The sequence below is a fragment of the Prionailurus viverrinus genome, chromosome B1 (assembly GCF_022837055.1).
Source record: "Prionailurus viverrinus isolate Anna chromosome B1, UM_Priviv_1.0, whole genome shotgun sequence".
Taxonomy (NCBI): Eukaryota; Metazoa; Chordata; class Mammalia; order Carnivora; family Felidae; genus Prionailurus; species Prionailurus viverrinus.
The window spans coordinates 142,204,914-142,220,820 of NC_062564.1; the positions used below are offsets into that span (position 1 = coordinate 142,204,914).

Sequence of the window (15,907 nt, forward strand, 5' to 3'; positions counted from 1 at the left end):
TACGTTTTCAGCAAACACTAACCAGATGTACATGGGATAAAGCAAAAAGCCCTTAAAAAACTCCAGTGGAATGAGAGACATCAGAGACTCCTCCCCCTTCATTTCTGAGGGAGTCACTTCTTCCCCCCACTGGCCAAGACATCTCTGAAAAAGACATCTACCACTGTTGCCCACTCCTGGCTACATTGCAAGTGGCTCTAGGATCTGCACCAGTCTTTTTACCTTATGTTGCTCCAGAAAGTTCTGTGACAAAATCTAGCATATAATTCAACTCCTTCTCCATCTCCAACTATATCAGATAGTTAAACAGCCAGCTGTGACCTGAATCCCATCTCTCTCTCTCTTCCCTGACTCATTTCCATAGTTCTCTCTATACAATAAACCTTTTTTAGAAATCGCATAACAGGGTATCCTGTCTCTTAGCAGATGTTAAACCACTGGAGCACAGAGACTGTGCCTTCTGGATTTTAGTAATAATCTCTGAAGGTCCCAGCACACTGGTTTGCATCAATATTTGTTGGATCATGGTAGTCATGTTTATTCTTTTAAAATCAACTGCAGCTGTTACTCAACCAAATCATAGGCTAACAATAACAACAAAATCCTTTTAAATGAGCCAAAATGCCAAGGATGTTCTGAAGTAAGGGATCTCCTTTTTTCTTTTTCAGAAAAATGCCATTTTTTAAAAAAGATTCCTATAATATCAAATGTGTGCTTAATAAATACTTCATGATTAATCAGCACTACTGTTTTCCTCTTTTATTTTTCTGCTCATCCCTTTCTTCAAATACAAGATATTTGCCTGTCTATTATGTAAAACTCACAGACTGGGATTGGCATTCAATTACCGGGACTGAACTTCAAGACTCGACTCTTGGGGTAATAATCCACCCCAGACTGGGCAGACCCATCGCGTGTGCTACAGCGGATCTTGGATGTCCTGTTCTGATCCCCTCTTCGGATCACCTTGATGTTCAGGACGGCTATGGCATCTGGCCCTGAGGGTTCACGGACTTGATATGCAGCTTCTTCAAACTCAATGGTAGGGGCTAAGGAAACAGGATTAAGAAAAACAAGAGCCAGTTAGAAAAGCACAAAGGATTCCCACCCCCATGAAAACATCTTATAAAGACAAGAGGGAGTTTTCCACATTAGTAAATAGTACAAAGGCACAATGGCTTACAGTCATAAAAATCAATCAGTTTTTACTTCTCAGCAAAGGTTTGGTAAAGGAATTTATTTGTGATTCTGCAGGACTTTTCACAGGTTTCTTATTAAAAACAGTATAGTGGGGGAAATATTTTTAAGCACTTTGAAATGCATCATGTCCAAGTTTCCATCTGGGTATCACAACTCACAAAATGTTTTTAAATTCACACACTTTATCAAGGGACTGAGAGAGAGTAAACCCTTGGTAAATACCAACCAATGGCATGAATCAACTCTTTTTCACTTATGAGATATGAATTTCTAAGTTTTATAATTTATCTCATTTATACACAACCTAAACTTCCCAAGTCCATCTCCCATCTCTGATCTTCTGGGTCCTTCCTCCCAGGGCCCTTATGTCTCTCACCCTTAACTTTTCCTAACTTCTCCTAGGTTATTTAGTTAAGAAAGAGTAGTTTTAATGAAGAACCCAAGACTTCCTAACACTCTGGTTTGAGGTGCGATTCTCATTGCTATGAAATGATTAATATGTTGGTTTTTAAAAAAATTTCAAATTGTGCCTTCTTTTCCATTATATTCTTAAGGGGAAGGGTGAGGTGGTAGTGGTGGATATAGTGAGATAAAAAATGGGATAATTGAGAACAATTACAAATTTTATACCATTTCTAATATGCTATAATATTTTGGAAAAATTTCTAGAGTCTCTGTTCTTTCCCTTCTTTCTCTCTCAGAAAGTTAATTCTTCTTAATTGTAGAAAATAAGCTTCATTTGAAACTTTGTAGTTTTAATAAATGCCCTTTGAAACTTAGGAGTGTTACTTATTACCTCTTGAGACTCAATCACTAGGTTTGTGTGTGACCAGGAGAGGCTCACTTCAGGATTTGAATCCGGGTCTTGCTGGGTGAAGGACCAATTCAACTTCAAACCTGGCTTTTCTTATTTTATCCAATGTCCAGGTTAGTCCCCAATTTTATATCAGAAACCCCGAGAGTCTCACTGACTCTCATGTAGATTCTAGAATCTGACAAAATAAGGTTTACAACCAGTTTTGCTGCTTATAGCTGTGTAACTAAGAGCATAAATTATATAAATTTGCTGATATTCAATTTCTTCGCTTATAATAGAGGGATGATAACATCTACCTTACTGTCAGGATAAAATGAAATAAGATAAGATAAGATGCTTAGCATGGTTTTTGATATGCAGTAAATATTCAATAAAAACAGCTATTACTATTTGTAATATTATTATACATTCACTCATTAAAATATCTATTTGAATAAAACGATTATGTCCCAATTTGAAACAGATTTCGTTTTGTTTTCCCTAGTGCCTGGGTCATTCTTGGCTGACACCTGACTAAAGAATTTAAGATTTTTTAGGTTAATAGGCCAAATCAATTAGAAGAAAGTTGAGAAATTAGATTTTTTCTGGGAAGGTGGCAGCATTTAAATTAGTTCATTGGATTCAACTGATTCTGACTGTATATCCAATCTTGCTCCTGAACTGCAACGACTTAAATAGTTTTTATTCTCTGTCTGCCATAGCATCTCTGTCCTAGCTTGTAACCACACTCATCTCTTATCTCTTGGCAATGTGGTAGGAAATAATGAGATTAAAAATACCTATAAACTTAGTGGAACTCTGTAGAGGATGATCACTTGGTGCCAACAGTGTATATAAATACTCTGAAATTGTTATCAGTAGGCACTTTTATAGCACTTTCATTTTCAAAAAACACCTATAATTACATTATTAGTAAAACATCAGTTCATGTTCTATCTACCAAAGAATAAGTAAAGATGATATCTTCTATTACCATCTTCATCATTGGATATGGTGATGGTGGCCATGTTATTCTTCCCAACTCTGGCTCCACTCCAGTGGTTTCCAAGAGGGTGGCTGAGATAAACCCTGAATTGTTCCTCAGGCTCAAACATGGAGTCATCATGGATAGAGACGGTACAGTTCTTCATCTAGAGCCAATGTCATAAGATAGATTAAAATTTGCAGTAAAAAATAAGTAGCTTGCTTTGTTTTCCTAGAAAATGATTTTTCTTCTTTGCAGCATCAAAGAGCCAACACAAATTCAAAAGGATCCAAACCATTTCATTTGTAAAATAGAATGTTTAAATCTAATAATTCATGCCTAACTGGGACATACCTACATGTGGAGCTTTGTATGAAAACATTCCAAACTACTCTGAATGATCAGTCATGAGTTATGAAAAACAAGATCAATAAAACAACCCACTCCAGTGCAAACCAATGAGTATGTACGTGTTATGAAAGGTATATTTCTGATAATGGGGGTTTAACATATGTATTAGGCTTCCTGGAGAGCAAAACAATGGTCCTTGGCAAAAACAGAACAGTTTTTTATTTTACTTTTTTTAATGTTTGTATTTATTTTTGAGACAGAGAGAGACAGAGCATGAGTGGGGGAGGGGCACAGAGAGAGGGAGACACAGAATCTGAAGCAGGCTCCAGGCTCTGTCCAAGCTGTCAGCACAGAGCCCAATGTGGGGCTTGAAGTCATCAACCATGAGATCATGACTTGAGCCAAAGTTGGACGCTCAACCGACTAAGCCACCCAGGCGTCCCCGGAATAGTTTTATAAGGAACTCAGAAAGGCTTCTTGTTAGGTTGAAGATACCTTTCAATGCTGCAGAACTCTCAAATGGGTTGCCAAATGGTATCTCATCTGAAAACTGTTTAGTCCTGAAAGTCTGAGACTACAATCTAAATCCCTGCACTGTTGGTAGGAATGCAACCTGGTGCATCTGCTCTGGAAAATAATGTGGAGGTTCATCAAAAAATTAAAAATAGAACTATCCTATGACCCAGCAATAGCACTGCTAGGAATTTACCTAAGGGATACAGGAGTGCTGATGCATAGGGGCACATGTACCCCAATGTTTATAGCAGCACTTTCAACAATAGCCAAATTATGGAAAGAGCCTAAATTTCCATCAACTGATGAATGGATAAAGAAGATGTGGTTTATATATACAATGGAATACTACTTGGCAATGAGAAAGAATCAAATCTGGCCATTTGCAGCAATGTGGATGGAACTGGAGGGTATTATGCTGACTGAAATAAATCAGGCAGAGAAAGACAGATACCATATGTTTTTACTCTTGTGTGGATCCTGAGAAACTTAACAGAAGACTATGGGGGAGAGGAAGGGGGGGGGGCTACAGAGAGGGAGGGAGGCAAACCATAAGAGACTCTTAAATACTGAGAACAAACTGAAGGTTTATGAGGGGTGGGAGGGAGAGGGGAAAGTGGGTGATGGGCACTGAGGAGGGCAACTGTTGGGATGAGCATTGGGTGTTGTATGGAAACAAATTGGACAATAAATTATATTTAATTAAAAAAAAAAGAAAAAAACCCTTGTTTGACAGAAAGAAATCAAGTGTTTCCCACACTGAATATACTCTATTGAGGAATGTATTCTTAAGAAAACAGAAAATTATGCCAAAACATTTTAGATGAAGCAGTAGCTTCAATAGTAGAGTCATGTGATATGAAGTGGGATTACTTTTACTTGAACTATATTAAATCCACTCCACTGCTGTATTGCAAAGGATCTGTGGGTAAAAAGAAGTTTCACTCTCATACTTCTGAGGTCACACTAAATGGAAGAACATCCCGTGAACATTTATAGGTAGCTTGCTAAACTGATGTTAAGCCCCTGAAGAAGTTCCTTTTCTTCTTGATAGAAAGCATACATTTAGTAGTGACTCTTTAGGATATCTTTTTAAAAAGGGCATTATCATGAAGGACAAGTTTCAGAGACAAATTGCTTAGCAAGCCAGAGAAAATGAAGATTCCAAAGTGTACTTATGAATAATGATAGATTGTCATGTGGGTAACATATAGATGATTAGACTGTATTTTCTTAATAATTTTATTAAATTATAAACTGTCTCTTGGATAGGCATAGAATTCTCTTTTGAACTTAAAACAAATACAGACATGTAGACTCAAAGCTGAAGATTGTATCTGCAGTATTTGTGTGTGTGTTTAAACACATGTTTCAACCTGCCACCAGTAAAATCCCCCCACCCCCCAAATATAACTAAGACAGGTTTCTATGAGTCATGAATCTATAAAAGACCAAGAGTCTCAGAGAAGGAAGATATCAGTTTTTTTGTTTTTTGTTTTTTTGGTAGTAAAGATGAACAGAGGAAAAATCTGCAGTGACTTGGGATGGGTAAGATCATGTAATACTAAACTTCAAAAAGACTAATCATAAGGCAAAAATTTGGTATGTTTGACTATACTAAAATTGAAGACTTATGTTCAACTAAGAACACTGTGATCAAAGGTAATAGATAAGTGACAGAATGGAAAAATATGTTTACAATATTTAAAATGTCTACAACTGGCAAGGAATTAATGTTTATAATATATAACAAAGACTGCAAATCAGTAAGAAAAAGACAGCAATACAATAATAAGGAACAAAGCACAAACATATTTACATAAGAGGAAACCCAAGAAGCTACCAAGCATATAAATTGGTAGTAACTGGAGGAATGCAAATTAAAATGACACTTAACTTTATACATGTTAGATTAGCAAAAAGTTAAAAAGATGAGTAATTCTAGGTGTTGGAGAGGTTGTAGGATTACAGCAACCTTCATGCTACTGATAGTGACTTTCTGGAAGGTATCCTGACCCTATTTTTTCAAATTAAGCACATACATGGCCTATGGCCCAGCAATTTTGCTGCTGAGTGTATATCCAAAGGAATTGCTACTCAGGGCTATAAGTGGACATGTATGAGGATATGCATTGTAGCATTATTTGTGGTAGCTGAGTGTTAGGAGGTGGCTGGGTGCTATCTGTGAGGTTCCTCACAGTCTATTGTTGAGAAGGGATGGTTAAAATGTACTAAATGCACATTATGAAATATTATTCACTAGCTCAGCAACAGGTTAGATGTGTACATAAGTGATGTGGACATCTATGAAAACATATTACTGAGTAAACACAGTAAAAGTTTGAAAAGGATACAACATAGTAGCAGTTTTATAAATTAAAAATTATGCATATAAAATAAGAATTTTTAAAGAACAAATATAAATTAAGAGGTACACATTAAACACAACAGATTGATGAGTTCTGAGGTGGAGAATGGAATGTGGCTGGAGAATAGGCATAAAATAAATAAACAAAATAAGAGATGGGCCTTGAAATGACTGAGAGGGAACAAATGACTCAATCATTTGAAATTGATATCCAAAAATGGGGAAATGTGATTCTCATTCAATATACACTTTGACATATACTGAGGTTGCAGGCTTTGATTCTTTTTTTTTTTTTTAAGTTTATTTTATTTATTTTGGGAGAGACAGAGACAGAGACAGTGAGCACAAGTGGGGGAGGGTAGAGAGAGAAGGAAAGAGAGAATCCCAAGCAGGCTGTCAGCATAGAGCCCACCCACTGAGCCATCCAGGCTCCCCTGATTCTAATGCAGCCATATTTACTGACAGGAGTTTCTCAGGAGTTTCTATGCCCATGTGCATATACATTGCTAAGAAAAGAACACTCCACTGCCTTGAATATGCTCAATGTCTGCTTATTTGGTCCTATACTATTGGTTCTATACCAGAATGTATGTTGCCCTGAGACAGGGGTCCAGGTATTAAAGAACTGTCTCTTCCTCCTCTAGATAACATTGGTGGTGTGTTCATCTCATGTAGTTGCAAATTCCAAGGGACCGCATTCATTTGATTTTGCCAAATTCCAAAACAGTTATATATCATTTAAATTCCTAGTTCAACCAATGATATATGTATTTATTTGGTTGTAAGTAGGATACAAAGAAGACAGCCACATAGGACAGATGATAGTATTAAAAAAGGTATCAACTAGTAGAAGAATTCATAGGATGATCACAATTTGTCAAACTGACTTCATTATGGACAAATAAAGGCATCAAGGAAAAAGAGAATCTGATCTTTCAGCTATCATGAATCCACTTACTTTCTCCCCTTTCAGAAATGTAATCCGTGAAGAGTCTGCATTTCTTCTCTCCTCAAAGTCCTCCATGACCTGAGCAGAATGGCTCTGGGTATAGCACCTCACTGAGGACTCATAACTCAGGTCTCCACTCCGAATGATGGGCACCTGCAGGACACCCTCCTTCTCCTTCACCAGGAGCAAATCCTTGGCAAACTGCATGCTGGGTACTGGGGGACCAGAAGGAAAGATGGAGGCATCATTAGTAGGAGGCAAAGGGAAGGTGGCCATAGCTCTCAGCAGCCTTCAGTATCCCTCAGCAGCCACTTGGCAGGAAAGGTCTATGAACGGCCATCACAGGCTGGCAAATCAGAGACAGTAAGCCAATTTCAAGGCATGGTTGCTCTCAAGACAAGGGAACTGCTTCCACTGTTGAGTGTGCTTCCAATGAAATAGAATCAGTCAATTCTGCATCTGTTTTCTCTCAGATGCAGGGTGCAGCCCCCATCTCAAATGCAGATGAGTAATGCAAGTAAAGAAATGAGCCAGGTATAAGAAAACTTTTGGATTGAGACTTGAGTATGCAAAAAGTTTGTTTTCCTTCTGAGGCTACAAAAGGAAAGGAGCAGCGCAAGCCTCATGATAAATGGCCACTCACATTGGCCCTGGGACAGGGAAACAGTAGGGAAGAGTGGGGACATTGGTAAAGAGGAATGTTCAGGCCTTTTTAAAGGGGGTCACCCCTCAGCTCCAGTCTTTTGTTGGCAGATATCTTATTTTCAGATGAAGCCAGAAATCTGGATTTGTATGTTGTATCTCCTAAACTTTTTTAAAAAAGCAACCAGTTACAATAGTAAAAAGAAATTCCATATAGGCCAACCTCTTTGGACCAAACAAAAGACATCCACATGCTGAATTTGGCCAGTGGGGCCCCAGTCTGTGATTACTGCTATAAAATCACCTTTTCTTTTATAGCTCACTTTTATGGTCTCATTTGACTTAGGAAAGGACCAGGGCGAAATTGTGGTTGGAAACATGGGCTCTACAGTAAACAGGCCTGAATTTCCACCCCAGTCCTGCTACCTATTAGCTGTACGATATAGAGTAATTTACTTAGATTTTATGAGTTTTTTTTAATATATATAAATTGGAAATATTACTATCCAACTTATAGAATTGTTGGAAGGACCAAATTTAATGAAATAATGTATGCATGGTGCTCAACAGAGTATCTGGCGCATCACAGGCATTCAAATTTGGTAGGAATTATTATATTATGATTTGTATTGCCCCCAACTCCAAGTTTCTCAATAAGAAGAACCATTTTTTTCTCTCCTTACTTTCTACAATGGCTACAATAATGCTCCACGTTAAGACATGTCCTGTTCTGAGACTCACATCTTGTTGATTGCTGGCTATTTATTTCTTAATGAACAATACAGAGAGGTAGTCCCTCCAGTCATATGTCAGAGTCACCTGTGGCAGAAGCTGACCCTAAAACTGTAGACTGCTATTTCCTTGCTGTGTCTTGCATATGCCTTGCCACACCTGAAAGGAAGGAACCGAGAGGTGAGGACCCAGCATTCTGCAAGTCAATATGTAAAGAGCTCTGTTTGCCTCTAACTTGCCCACTGCTCAGAACAGTTGGCACTAGCAAAAACAAAGCAAACTCCTTACTTAAGCTAAACCTAACAGTTGCCACTTACTACCAAAGAAAAACCCAGAAGACACTTCTTAAAAGAACAGTTCACCTAACGGAAAAGTAACAACTTTGGTATTAGGACCCAAATATTAACCATTTAGGGTTCTGTCATCTAATAAAACAGTCTGTGCTATTAAAAGGTGAGTGGCAAAGATGACCTAGCATAGAAGGACAAGAAGGAAACTTGTTGGCAGGTAAAAAGCAACACAAGCAGGAAAGCTTTTCTGCCCATGACAGATTATCTAAAGCTTTGGATTGATTTTTTTTGCAGGCCCAAAAGGCATCAAGCCAGATGAGAGTTCAGTCTCTCATGGTAATGTTTGGGTTTTGTCATGTATTCATTAACCCAAAATTCTTCTTGAGCTGTAAAAGACTCCTTTTGTTTCCTCCTTAACAAGATATTAAACTGAATTCACTCCTTCCCCTATCTGGAAAAAGGAGAGAGAGAGAGAAAGAGAAGGGAAGTAGGTGAATATTTCTCACAATCACCGGCCTGCCAGGAATGGTCTCTGCCTTTATGGGAGCCCCTAGTCTGGTTGGAGACTGAGGCAAGAGACAATGGAAAGACAATAAGGTGGGTTGGGCAATAGATTTGTTTACACGGGTTATGGCATACACAGGAAAGGCCCAGCCCAAGTCAGGCACTATGTTAAGGGCTTCCATACATGTGGAATCTTCTTAACACCCCAACTATAAGCAGCAACACTGTTCTCAGGAAGTAGGGGCACTATTCTCATTTATGCCTGAATGCAGATTCCTTCTCCTTCCACACCATAAAATGGTGATCCATGAAATGGTGATTCCTCGTGGAGGTTCATAGGTTTGCACTAGGTATAGTGCATTTACTGTCAGCACATGCATCGTACACAGCCTAGTCTGTAGTTATCTCATTACTGGTGTTACAGTCTTGTGTCCTGAAATAAAGTGTGGGACTCTGCTCCCTGCTCTGCTGTAATCCATACAGTGTTGGGCACCAGTCTTAGACTGCAAAATATGTGCTAAATGCTAATATTCAATAATCTTCTTAGTAACTCACAAAGTAGGTGCAAATGTCACATCCTGAAATTTGAGGGCCTCTTTATGGGCAATGCTTAGATTGGAGATTTAGGAGAAATCCTGCTTCCTATTTTCTTGAGTTAGAGTAGGTAGGATATTGTGCATACACAGGGGTGTGATAAGATTGCAGCTACAAGGCCTTTCATGTCTTGCTCAGCATTCCTCTGGTCCATACTAAAGTCTAACTCCAGGTGCCAGAGCAGAAGAAGAAAGTGAAAATAGGAAAATGTTCTGAGATGAGCTACTTAGATGATTTATGACCCCAAGATCACCCTGTGGAAAAAGATGAAAGACCGAAGATCACTTTGGAAGGCTGAAAGTTGACATTATAAGAATACTGAGTGACATCAAGCATCTAAAACTGCAATGTGAAAAAGTTAGCATGGTAGGGTATAAAATCAGAAGACTGGACTTGGATAGAACAGACCTGGGTTTTAACTCTGGCCCTATCACCTCCTCTCCATGTGACCCTAGGCAAATTATTCAACCTGTTTCATAAATTGAAGAGCTTATAAAGATTAGAGAGAAGGTAAGATCTTTCTACCTTAATGTGCACATGGAGGAAACAACAAAAGTTAGCAATTCCTAGGAAGAAGGATAGCCAATAGATATAACCACTGAACACTACAATGGGTTACTGAAATAGCTTTGGGGATTTCTTTTTCTGGGATAAATTCTTGACTAAATATAGTTTGTTGTAGCCTGCCTGAAAGATGAGAAATATTTTAACATAAGCATTTTCTAAGTTTGGAACCCTAATGTTCATCAATAAAGCATGAAGAAAAATTCAAATGGAAATGTTTTCTGCTGATCTAGGGCAATGAGTCTTGTATGTGTTACTGGAGTCCCACTGGCAAGTATGATAAATTACAGATGTGTCAGGAAGAAAAGAAATTAACATGTAATAAAATCTATGTGCCAGGTACAATGGTAGATATTTTCACATACTTTCTAATTTAATTCTTATAATAACCTTATTAGGTAGGTATTTTCATTATTTATAGATTAACAAAATTAGGCTCAGTAACCTTATGTTGCTAATCTAAGGCCAAAAATTTAAAAAAGTGGTAGGGCTGGAATTATATTTTAGGTCTTCTGATTTTGCATTCCCTTTCCACTCCATCAGAAGGAAATTAAATACCTTTCATGTAAAAGCATTAGAAGCCTTTTCAAGAACAAAAAGGATAACTGAATGTCCTTCTTCTTTTTAGTGAATGAAGAAAAAAAAAACATATCCCACAGATTCTACTATTGCACCAAATAGGACTAATTCGTATAGCGCAAAAAAGTATGAACTTGAAGCCAAAAACTTGGTCCCTCTTTGTATGAGATTTTGGGTGTTTACTCCCTTGATTCTAGTCTCCTTATCTATAAAATGGAAACAAGTATAAAACCATGAGATTATGAGCAAATGAGAAAACTCTAGTACATCACTCTGTAAATTCTCAGGTAACATGAAATATAAAAGTATAATTGTTATAATCTTGTTCATAGTTATGAAGTTACTATTTTATGAATCACAACTCTAAATGTAAAACTTAAAACTAAAAAAAATTCCAGAAGAAAACCCAGGAAAAAAAATCTTTGTAACCCTGGGTCAAGCAAAGATTTCTTAGATACAATATTAAAAGCATAATCCATAATAAAATTATTGGTCAATGGGACTATTTCAAAATGAAAAACTATTGCCTTTTGAAAGAACAAAAAACAAGCAACAGATTGGGAGAAAATATTTGCAAAACACAAATATTTGTCCAGAATTTATAAGAATGTAATAACGGGGAAAAACAACTCAATTAAAAATGGGGAAAATACTTGAATAATACTTTGCTAAAGAAGATATATAGATGGCACGTAAACACCTGAAAAGATCTCAGTGTCATTAGGGAAATGACTTTCAAAACCATGAGACACCATTATCCATCTACTAGGATAACTAAAAAGAACTCGCAGAAACCTAAAAACACCAGATGTTGGCGAGGGTGTGGAGCAACCAGAATTTTCATACACTGTTGGTGGTAATGCAAAATAGTCATAAGCATTTTGGAAAACAGGGTGGCAGTTTCTTAACATACAATCAAACAACCCCACTCCTAAGTACTTACTCCAGAGAAATAAAAATGTATAGTCACACAAAAAGCTATATGCAAACTTTTATAGTCATTCCAGTCATAACTGCCAAAACCTGGAAACAACTCAATTGTCATTCAACAGATGACTGGATAAACAGGTGACTGGATAAACAGGTGATTAGATAAACAGGTGAATGGCTGAACAAATTGTAGTACATCTATATATTTGGAAACTACTCCACAACAAAGGAAATGAACTACTTATATATGTAACAACATGGATGGTTTTCAAAGGCAATATTCCAATGAAAGAAACCAGACACAAGATGCTATATTACATGATTCCAATTATATGACATTCTGGAAATGGCAAAACTGTATAGGCAAGAAACCATCAGTGGTTGCCAGGGCTCAAAATGGGGAAGAGGTTGGCTACAAAGGGGTATGAGATAATTCTGTAGGGTATTGAAACTGTTCCACATTTTGATTGTGGTGGTGGCCACGCCACTGTGTGCTGTCAAAATGCATAGAACAATACACTAAAGAGGGTACATTTTAATTTATGTAAGTTAGATCTCAACAAACCTAGGTACAAAATAAGATATAATTTTGGACATTTTCATTATATACATATTGTATGTATTATATGTATGCATATGTTTTATAGATATTTCTCTTGAAGGTACACACAACAACAACAACAACAACAAAACAACAACAAAAAAAACTGGTTAAAATGGTTGTCTCTAAGGAGAACAACCAGAGGGTTGGGAGACAGGGGTAGAAGGTAGACTTAATTTTCATAGTATACCTTTATTGTCATTTTTTAAACTATATAAATAAATAAATTATTTAAAAATAACTGAAAGCATTAAGTATCACCCTGCTGGCTTTCTGTTCCTTTTTCGGTGACTTTTCACTCACTGAAAGAGTTTAATTATGGGCTCTATCATCAACTACGGAGATGCTAATGAGGATCCTCCTGAGTTAGGTAGAAAGTTTGACCAGATCTTCTTTTCCAACTCCGGCATCTGACAATTTTTTTTAATGTTTATTTATTTATTTTTGAGTGAGAGAAAGAGAGAATGCACGTGCACACCAGTGGAGGAGGGGCAGAGACAGAGGGAGACACAGAATCTGAAGCAGGCTCCCGGCTCTGAGCTGTCAGCACAGAGTCCATGAGCCATGAGATCGTGATCTGAGTCGAAATCGGCCACTTAACCAACTTAGCCACCCAGATACCCCTAGCATCTGATGATTCTAAATTTCATCAATGCTTTCCAAGAAATAACTGTCCTTTCCTGGTCATCATTCTGTTACTTAGGTTAGCTCTTCAGTGGAGACTGATATTTTATTCATATACTTGTGTCTATTCATTCTTGTACATCATCCACAGGACTGCCAGTGTCAGTTTCCTCCAACAAAAACCACACCACTCCTCCACTTAGAAGCACTCCTCTCTGCTTACAAATTCCTTAGGCTGCAACATAAGACTTTTTTGAACTGGACTCCAACCTGTCTTTCCATTTCATTTCCTTCATTTCATTTCATTCATCTCCAGCCAGGCTTAAAGCAAAAGTAAGCATCTCACTGCTTTCCAAGTATCCGTCTTTCAAATTTTTATACCTTATATACACTATATCTGTCCATTTGACAAAACTTTATGTTATTACCCATTAGATAAACCCCTAATGCACCCTAAGACTGTTTAAACATCATGTCCTTTGTGATATCTGTGATTCTTCTACACATATTTGCTGTTCAGTCCCCTCTGTTCCCATAGTACTGGATTTATAGCATTAGTAGGTCATTTATATAAAATATTCTAATTTTTCTGTTTAAGGGTATGATTCCCCCAACTAGACACTAAGCTTCTTGAGGACAAGGCCCAAGTCTTATACATCTTTTTGTGCCTAGCACAGTACTAGAAACATGAATGTTTATTTCTCCTCCATAATTCTATGTAAAAGAGTGTGTATACATGTGCTCACACACACACACACACACACACACACACACACACACACACACGATTTATTTCTTGAATGAAACGTGGATGAGTTCTAATGTCATATACTTGGAAGATAAGGAAAAATAGAAATGTAGTCTGAGCCACCACCTGGCATCTTCAATATCTTACCATCCTGGAATGTGTCATTAATTGCAATGACAGCCTGGAAGGGTTTGGTCAGTTCGGCCCCTTGTGCTGAGCTGAGAAAAACCACAAATGTCTCCAGTCCTTCAATTACTGGATACTGAGTGTCATCCAAGATAGTCAAGGTGCAATACTAGAAGAAAAATCATGATGTTAACTAGACTTACTGTGGTGATAATTTTGTAATATACACAAACACTGAATCATTATGCTGTCCACCTGAAATTAATAGGTTATATGTCAGTTCTATCTCATTTTTAAAAATAACATAAATATAAAAAGAAGAAAAATCAAAGCAAACCTTATACAATGTCCAACACACAACACCCATCTGCCTTTGGGAGAGTAGGACAAAGGTGATAACTTGCTTTCTCTGGTGGTCTTATAGTAAGGTTTTTTAATTCATAAAATTATAATCCCTTTATTAAAAACTCTTAGGTGTTTTGTCTCTAGATATTATCACCAAACAAGTGTAGTTCCTATCCTATATCTGTGGTGCTGGATATTAGATGCTGACAATGTCACTTGGAGAGTTTATAGAAGATCGCTCTGCATTCACTCTCTTGTTTGCATGTTTGTGTTTGTGAATAAAGGGAAGACAGTAATATTGTAAGTGGGGTTTAGAGCCCTCCAGAGAGTTTGGACGGCAGAATAGAGACAACGTTAACAGATCTATCTGGTCCTGGACTGCTCTGTGCTCACCTGTTCAGTGACACCTGGCCCAAACTCCACCTTCCTAGAGCTGGGAACATAGTCAACTCCTGGAGTAGCAGAAGCTGGGTCTGAGGGCCGTGTTGCACACCAGACAGATGTGAAGGTAGAAAGGTCAGTCCCATGACGGATAACTGGAATTTTCACTGTACCTAGTGGAGACCCAGAGGTGTCAGTGGTCAGTCTTAGGGCAGAAGTCAGTGGGTTTTCGGAACCCCTGTGTTCTCCCTCACAGTAGGAGCAGCTTTATCCTGTAAGCTTGTCTAATCCAACTTCAGTGATGCCCCTGTGCTCCCTCTGAGGAAGGCTGAGAAGTGTCACCAGCCATGGTTTTACTGACACTAAGATCAAGGCAAGACATGGAGGAGAGCCTTACGGAGGTGGTACTGGAGAGACAGCCCCTAGGGAAAAGTGTTTTGTGGCTTCATGAAAGAGACTGTTCACACAAGAAAAACAAAGTGGAGAGGGTCCATCAAAAAACATCTGAAGCCTATTTTGGGAGAAGAAACTCAGAGAGTAGGGCCTCAGGGATGAGTTGGAAAATAGTCAATTAAGAAAGAACCAGCTAGGGGACTCTATGGGGCCTGAAGCTGAATGTTTCTAATTAAATGTTCCTAACTGGGTTGATTTCCCTATTTTATCTGAGTGGTGCACACATCATTACTTAAACCATATGTGCTATTGCTTATCTTAGGAATGAAGCTCATCTTGTGGTCCACTGTAACATCACACTTCATAGTGTCCTAACGATGCACAGGTAGATTTTTAGCTATTTTCACAATCGAGGTTAGAGAAAAGCTACATGAAAATCCCACCAAATCATATTTTCTGGCCAATAAGCTTTGAGGTTGACAAGTAGTCATGGCTGAGTATTTGGCATATAGGAAAGAAAACATGGTACAGGAAACGTCTACGTTCTAATCACAGCTCTGCCATATTAATTACTGATCTCTGAAGCTTTATTTCACCTCTCTGAGCTGCCATTTGCTCTTCTATTTAATGTTCTCTTTTCTACAGATTAAATGAGAATGTATGGAATGCAGGTGGCATGGTGCCTGGCATTC

At 37.9% G+C, this 15,907-nt stretch overlaps 1 protein-coding gene across 2 annotated transcripts in view; it reads right to left on the reverse strand.

Moving 5' to 3' along the window:
- The window catches only part of FRAS1 (Fraser extracellular matrix complex subunit 1), a 426,783-nt gene that overhangs the window by 37,475 nt on the left and 373,401 nt on the right, over positions 1-15,907 (reverse strand). For both annotated transcript variants that reach the window (XM_047855347.1, XM_047855346.1), the window contains exons 57-61: positions 14,835-14,995; positions 14,118-14,265; positions 7,172-7,377; positions 2,991-3,147; positions 849-1,049 (exon numbers count right to left, since the gene is read on the reverse strand). In XM_047855347.1, coding sequence (XP_047711303.1) covers positions 849-1,049; positions 2,991-3,147; positions 7,172-7,377; positions 14,118-14,265; positions 14,835-14,995 — 873 coding nt within the window. The remainder of the gene's footprint in view (positions 1-848; positions 1,050-2,990; positions 3,148-7,171; positions 7,378-14,117; positions 14,266-14,834; positions 14,996-15,907) is intronic.